The sequence below is a fragment of the Crocodylus porosus genome, unplaced genomic scaffold (genome assembly GCF_001723895.1).
Source record: "Crocodylus porosus isolate Cpor-Errol unplaced genomic scaffold, CroPor_comp1, whole genome shotgun sequence".
In the NCBI taxonomy this organism is placed as follows: domain Eukaryota; kingdom Metazoa; phylum Chordata; order Crocodylia; family Crocodylidae; genus Crocodylus; species Crocodylus porosus.
Genome location: NW_017728886.1, coordinates 221,110,597 through 221,118,612, shown reverse-complemented (window position 1 = coordinate 221,118,612; position 8,016 = coordinate 221,110,597). Strand labels below are relative to the sequence as shown.

At 40.6% G+C, this 8,016-nt stretch overlaps 1 protein-coding gene across 1 annotated transcript in view; it reads right to left on the bottom strand.

Annotated features, from left to right (window-relative positions):
* Window positions 1–1,265: 1,265 nt before the first annotated feature.
* CHMP4C (charged multivesicular body protein 4C) overlaps window positions 1,266–8,016 on the bottom strand; it is a 19,112-nt gene continuing 12,361 nt past the window's right edge. Inside the window, exons 3-5 of the mRNA XM_019549762.1 lie at window positions 6,355–6,469; window positions 4,109–4,217; window positions 1,266–2,522 (exon numbers count right to left, since the gene is read on the bottom strand). Coding sequence (XP_019405307.1) covers window positions 2,458–2,522; window positions 4,109–4,217; window positions 6,355–6,469 — 289 coding nt within the window. The 3' untranslated portion in view covers window positions 1,266–2,457. The remainder of the gene's footprint in view (window positions 2,523–4,108; window positions 4,218–6,354; window positions 6,470–8,016) is intronic.

Genomic DNA, 8,016 nt, shown 5'->3' with positions numbered 1-8,016 from the left:
ACATTAACATACTAATTTCTTCCTGACAGTCTAGAATTATACATGTTAAATGTAAAAGCAGGTTTTAAAATCCAGCTTTTAAAATAAAGACCTAAAGAATGTGCCTTTCTTCTTCCTGATTCGTTCCAACAAAGGAAGGTTTTCCTGGTGCTCCCCACTGGAAAAGAGCTGCATTGCTTACCCACTTTTCCATGCCAGCATACCTAGTCTAATCGGCAGGATACAATTCTCTGTTAACGCTGGTGTAAGTAAAAAGCAAGTCCAGTTAAAAGAATGGACTCATATTAGGACCTGACTGAAAGGGAAGAAAACACCTCCTCAGTATTTGTAATTTCAGAATTCATTCCATTAATAGGAGCTTAGGCTCACAAGGTTTTGTATCCTGTCCAGCAAAACACATGATCATGGTCTGAACATGAACATCAGAAGGCTGACTGAAGTCTTTAATGGATTTGGGCCCAAGTGCTCTGCATATTACAGGATCATGTCTACAGAGTCAAGTATCAATTTTTCTGTTGCTGCAAGGAAGCAAGGATAACCTGGCACTTCCAGTGTTCCCCAATTGGTTCAACCATCAACCAATTTGAATTACAACTAGAAACTAGATCAATATTATTCTGATTTCTAACACCCTAGAAAGTCCAACAATACAAATATTTGTTTACTGTTTCACTAAGGATAACAACAAGTACTAATACCAACATCAGGTCTAATTTAGAATCAAAATTTACTTTGACCAAGTGACATCCTATTTTTGTTCTGTGTCCTAAGGATGAATTTCTTTTTAGTGCAGTAGCTTAGAAGTTAGGGGGCTTGTATACACATACAATTAATGTACATGAATAAACTCTGGAGCTAGTTGCTCCAGACTTTATTGTTCAAATAGCATGCCTGGGAGCATGTGCCCAGGACTGCAGCACATTGAGCCGGGTCAGAGCAGCGTTAGCTAGCAGGGCAGTCCTGGGGATCAGCCTGCCAGCCCAGAGCTGCTTCACTTGGCTTAATGTGTTATGAAGGGGCTGGCTGGGACATGAGGGTGCTTCAGTGCAGACCTATCCGGCAGGCAGCCCCCTGCAACAAAGTACAGTCATGCCCCAGTCAGCTGGGGCAGCATCTACATGTGTGCTACCATGCAGTAAAAAACTCTACAACAGGTTAGTACTTGTATTTACAAGTACTATCCTGCTGCAGAGTTAGTTAATTTACTCCAGCCAAATAGGGGCACACATGTAGATGTGTGACATTTACTGTGCAGCGAATTCATCTATTGCACAGGAAACATGCCTGCAGTATAGTATGTTCTTCTAACTTAAAAATAAAACCTGTTATGACATCCTGTTCATTAATGCCACAGACAAAACATTTGAATTCTAACAACAACATCCTAGCTCAAAATTTCAAATGTTAACACTTTTAAGTAATATTTCCCTTCAGGTCTCCCTACACAAATGGAATGCTTAGAAGCCAAAGTTCTCTGGCACTCACAGCATTAAAAATACTTGCAATTTTTCCTGAAAAACTGTATTACCCAAAGAAATCAAGGCACATCTTATAAAAATCCTCTACCCCATTTTAGCTTTTAAACTGGGAGTTAAGTTACCATTTATTCTTGATCTTTCACAGAATTAGCTGGATCAGTTTAAAATTGGTAGGGACTTAGACAAAGGCCTGAAACATAATACAAAGTTCTGGCAGTACAGCTATGTTGACTAAGGATGTGTAAAGGTCACATCTCAACACTGGCACAGTTCTGCCAATGGAAGGCAGTTTCTGCCAGCTCTGCTTCTACTATTTTAGGATGTGCAACTCTGGTGACAGAAAAGCTTCCTCTGCTAACAGAACTGCATTGAGTCTGGGTGGCCTGACTGCTTTAGCAGCACTCTTGTGGCTATAAACAGCAGCAGCTCCTCAAACTAGACTAAACTTAAAACTTTTGACAAGGGATAGATCCAGAGGGAGTGCAGAAGCTTTTGGCTGTCAGCAGTCAATGTGCTCAAAGCAGGTTGTAGGAGTGGAACCTAAACTTGACTGTTCTTCTGACTTCCAAATACTTGCAACCAAGCTGACCACTAGGCTAGGTCTTGCAGACTTTACATAGTTTCAGTGATTCATCATAGCAGGGATTTCAATCATATTTGTCTATGGGGCCTTCATGTTTTTCAAATCAATACTATGCAAGTATGCACTATCCAGTAAAAGCTATTTTTATTCCTTGTGGTTTCTTCACTGTAAAAGTGACACAAGACTGGCCAGGACCTGATTATAATTTTTTTAAAAACACAGAAAGTATATTATTACTTCAGAGCAAAAATTGGCTATAAAAATAAAAACAAAAACAAAAGAGTAACTGAGTTGGATCTGCATGAAATGCAATCATGCTGCATTGTTAAGTATATGAAATAGTTCCATTTTTATACACCTGTATTGTAGTGTTCAGAATTATAAAAGTTGGGGCTATTAAGAAGCCCAAGCTGCCAGCTGCTTCATACCATCATCATCTTCCACTCTCTTCCTGGAGGATGCTACAATGAGAAATTAGCAATAATCAGTGACTAATGCAATAGTCAGAACAATTTTCTTCACCCACATCATGCTCTTTGTAATGTTTTCTAGTCTCAGTGCATCTCAGAACAATTTACTGAGTAGCAAGCTAAATATAGGCAGCACAGTGAGACAGATTAAGTGTATAGTCATTATGCTCCCCTGTTAGCTCATATTCAATCTGTAACATTATGGGTTGAATTCACCTCATAATGAATAACTGCTAAAAGCTGTTATTAAATGGGAAAAATATACCATCACTCCAAAAAGTGACGTGTTCTGTAAACTCCACCTGGATAATCAGAAGAGACACGTGCTGGGTAACACCTACCAACAAATATCTAGTCACTGGTGTTTGTGCCTGAAAGCTTGTAAGAAACATTTTTCCCAACTATTTAATTGGTCTAATAAAAGACATTACACATTTACCCAAAGAATCTTGTCTGCCTATGTCCTTAGAACAACCCAACTATAACCAACACCCCCAGTCACTGAATAATATGTCAGTGCTTGTGCACAGGCCAGATTTCAGACTCTTGAATTCACCAGTGCAAATTAACCTGAAAAGCCAAAATAACTGCCTAGATAGGGGGCTGCCCAGGTTTTATTAATACAGGTTTTAATTAAAATAGTGCAGCTTAGGTGAGCAGATGACCACTGTCATAGTGTAATCTTTTCACTCTTTCCCCCCCACAAGAGGTTTAAAAGCTGATCAGGTGAGAGAGATACTGGATGGAAAACTAGAGAACTAGCGTTTAAACTGCACTAGGATAGTAGATGTGTCACATTAGCCCCTTGGCCAGCACAGTACACCAACAACTTGTTCCTTGCTTGTGCTGTCCAGTTTTGGTGCACAGTGGCTCCCTCAAGAGGCAGAATAGAAGCAAAGAGGACATAAGTGGCTACAAGTTAATTGTCCACAGTGTCTCTTAAGGGCTACAAGTTAATTGTCCACAGTGTCTCTTAAGGGGTGTTGAGTAGCAGCCCGGAAAAAAAAAGGATAAATGCTGGAGGACTGGCTACTAACTACAGAATGAGACCTTTCAAGGAGCAAGTGTGGAACGACAGGAAAAAACTATAAACACTTTTCCCAATTCTATTTGCTTTTGCCTCCTTTACCGGTAAATAGAATAACTAGCAATTTTCAAAATTGATGTCGTAACATGAAGCAGCTTTGAGATTCCAGCATTCTAAAACTGGGTCAATTTCCTATTCACAATAGAGACTATTTTGTGGTTAAAAAAGATAAAAATAATTTCAAAATTCTTGGTCATTGGTACCAGAATAATTCAATGAAATGCCCTCTCTCCCAAGTGTCAACTTCTGTGCTAGTGTAAACGCCAATAGTGCTGCATCCATTTACATTTGCATAGAATGAGGTCCTGAATAGTTCCATGAAGCAAAACAAAAAGCCTTCACTGCTTCCTGTGATGAACAGTCAAAGATGGAGTAAGAAGTGTACAGTACATTAAATGTTAAAGCTGAGTTAATTATATCATATGAGCTATTTCCCCCTTCTAATTCGCAGTATAGCTTAATCATGGGCAACTAAAAACAAGCAATTTACCAGGGCGAGAAGGCAGCAGTGTAGATGGGACACTTGGCAATCTGACATTAGACATTTTATCATTAAGGTCTTCTTGCTCCAGCTCTTCCAACTCTGCCATCAACTCATCCTGAAGACAAACAAAACCATTATATTAACAAAACTGTAATTTCACAAATAAAGGGATGTATTTAACAATAACCATTAAATCAAAGAACTACTGAAGTAACAGTTCTAATTTAAAAAGCAGCCTGGGAACATACATCTGTTGCAGAACCACTACAAGCTTTACTTGCTGGCTATCATAAAAACTAATTAAGATTTACCAAGTTACACTTCCCATTAAAAAGCAAGACAAGCGATTCTAAGTACACGGGAATTTATTGTAAACAAACAAACAGATCATCCTTGAAAGTTAAACATGAAGGCAAAGAAGGTTACAATTTTACTGTGGCTAAGAGTTCAATTGTCAAAACTGGAATCAATGTATGTCTCTGCTACCATTCTAAAAATGGACCTGGCTCCAGAAGGAAACTGTGTTAGTGGATGTTGTCAATGGATGAAAAATACTGAAGCCCTGCCTGACTAAGCACCAGATTTGGTGCAGATCCAAAGTAACATCAGAGTCCCAGTTGTTCTGCTGGGTCCTGTTAATCAATACTGAAGCATATTACATGTTTAGTTTTTCACCTGCAGAAAAACTGATTTGGACAGACGATCAAATATGTATTTGTAATACCACAGAAAAGTTATGCATTCTTGGAGCAGACACTGTAATCATTTATGCTGACCTTCTTGATAGTCCTCCTGAAGTAAAATTTCTGTAGTAAATCTGTAACTTCTTTTCTGAGCTGAAACGGACTTCTCAGAACAATATTCCGGCTTGATTTAAATACTTAAATAAAATGTCTCTCTTTAGAAAAGTGATCAATGTTAAAAAAACAACAGTGGGTTTTATTCCCCACTAAGTATCCAAAAGATTTCCTCAGGCACAAAAACATTTAGTATCCAAGACAGCTAGGATCTACGCAGAAGTTTACTCAGCAAATGAAGAAGTATTTTTAGGGACTTATTGAAAGTATCTGAGAGGGGAAAAGTAATCATCCATGAAGCAAATCAAGGCATTTTACATTTGCTCTTATCCTGAGGAAAAGATTAATTTGGGGGTATGGGGTTGTGGTTTACCCGAGGTATTTTTGTTTTGTTTTGGTTTTTAAAAAATCACCAGAGGGCAGTTAAAAACTGGTTCTTAATGTTCAGGCATTTCAAAATCTGATTATTATTTGCAGAACAATTCAAACCTGCCAAAAAGACTAACCCTGATCCCAGAATGGGCTCAATATTTTGTTTGGTTTCTTTCATGATTTCAATAGCTATTAAGATTGCTCAACATTTAATGGGATCTTTAAATCTATGGGGATCAACATCTCTTATTTTAAAATAAAAAAGGACTAGGAGTGCACCGCTAGAGATTTTGGGGGCCGATACCAACAGCCAATTTTTAAGGCGGCTATTGGCTGATACCAGTCTGATTTCCAATACCAGCTTGGAGAGCAGCGTACAGCTAGTAAGTCTGGTGTGCTGGAAGGGGAGGGGGAAGGGAAGAGGCGTGTGGGGGGGTAAGTCAAGGCCCACCGTGGTGATGGAGGAGTGAGGCTGGGGCAAGTACTGCCTGGCCAGAGTGGGGCAGGTGTGGGATAGAGCTATGGCTTGTCTGGGGTGTGCAGGCAGGGGCAGCTCCTGCTGCTGCGCACCGCTCAACTGGGAGCCGCTGGTCCAGTGGCTCGTGCTGCTCCCACTACTTGTCCAGGAGGGCATAGAGGGGCTGTGTGCCCCTGGATCTGTGTGGGGTGGGGCAGCAGGTAAAAACCATGGACAGCAAGTTTTAAGTTTGTCATTTAAACTTAGTTTGAAAAAGGAGATTAAATGTGTCCAAGTATTTTTATATTTGCAAAAATACCGTAAAACAAGGGTTTTCAAATTTCCTTAAGTCACAGAATCCTTTCACATTACTTCTCCTGCTGTAGTACTCCTGCCTCTGGCCCCATGGGCCATGTGAGCTGAAATGGAGTCAGGCAACCCAGGCCGGCAGTGGTATTGTGCTGCCTCCTGGCCCACTTCGCCATTACCTCCAGTCTCTTTGAAGAACCCCTGATGACCTATTCTGGAACCCCAGAGTTAAAATAAAAACATGACATGGTACAGTAAAATAGCCAGCATATCAGACTACATACCTCTTTTACCTTTAAATTTATTGCAACACTGACCTCATCAAACTCATCAGCAAATCCAGCTCTGCTTGAAATAGCTTCTGAGATTTCCTGTGCCACATCTTGCTGTTCAGTGATGTCTTGCATCAAATTATCAATTTTCTCTAGGTCCCTGGAAAAAATATTTTAATCCATTTTTAAAATGAGCATCCTTAGACCCAGTCTCCCTTATGATAACACAACCCTAAAGTTTAATCCTTCATTATCAAGGACACAATCTAAAGAAGTTCCAGCTAAGACATCAACACAACAAAATACTAGAGGCATGGTTACTAACATGCATATAGTTAAAAAACAACATTGCAGATGCTGATGCACTCCAGAGACTATAGTAAAAGAGATGTAAGAACCTAAATGCTGTATTTAATTGAATACAAGTCAAGGTTCCCTCCTCTTCCCCTCACCCAACCAGCACACGGAAGAAAGTTCCTTTTTGTTACCAGGAAAATTCATTAAATACACTGTCCATCATTAAACTGCTGCCAGAGGCAGCACGTGCTCAGTAATCAACACCAGCTACAAAGCTGATTAAATACAGCCAACACTAAGCATGACTATAAAGTACATGGCCCACCCATATTGGTAAAACATCCTGATGGGAACCTTTTATGTGGATGTCTGAGTGGCCCTTAAAAAAAAAAGAGGGGGGGGGAGTTATTCCCACAGGAGAGAACAAACATCATGCCTGGAGGTACTGAAATACCAGGCTGGCACAAGCTCTGACACCCTCCCCATGTGCCAAAATGCTGATGGGAACCTACCACTTTTTTTTTTTTTTTTAATTGCATGCCACAGGCCAAATCAGTTCCAAATTCTCTCAGCTGAGCAGAGCTCAATCATTCAAGTCTGTGTAGCACTACCACTTACCTCTCAGACTCGTCAGCCTAGACTTCAGATACTCCCAAATCTATGGCAGGCATCCCATGAGCAAGCCTCAAGCTTGGATGCCCTGGAATTCAGATACCCTCTTGTCTTGCCTGCCCCAACCAAAAGGCTGAAGGAGTGAGCTAGAGAGCAAGCCCAAGAGCAATCCTCCATCACCATAAGTGGCATAGCCAAGATCCTCTTATTTTGAGGCATTTGTAGATTCTTGCACGGGTCACCCTGCCCATAGTGCATGTGCCTTAATCCTCCAACTATATGAAATCATTCAAGGCCAAGAAGAAGGGTATCTTCCCTGCCAGATAAGTAAAATCACCTGTGTCAAAAGCCACCCCCTGCTAGAGAAGTTAGTGCAGTCCATCTGAATAAGATAAGTAGTATTCCCCATTGTGCTCAGTCCCCCGCAGTGCAGACTCTTTTCCAAGTCATGGTGAGCCACTACACTGCATATATTTCAGCTTTCTCTTCCCACAGCTTAGCTATACCTTTCTTCCCATTTCCAATGATACCGATGCTTTATCTACCTTAAATGTCTGGCAAACATCACCAAATGAAGCCCAAAACAGTTCACCTGGAATGCCTCTGTCACCCCCTCTCTCAGCTTCTCACGTATTATTAGTGTGGCCCCACCCTCCATGACGTGGAATCAGACCAAGTTGCCCTGTACCTCATCTGCGTATAAAAATTTTGGAGTATCCCAAGACTCACAACAAGAACACCTAGTTCCAGTCATGAATGTGGGAATAATTAGTGCATGGATCCTTTGGGGGGGGGAGG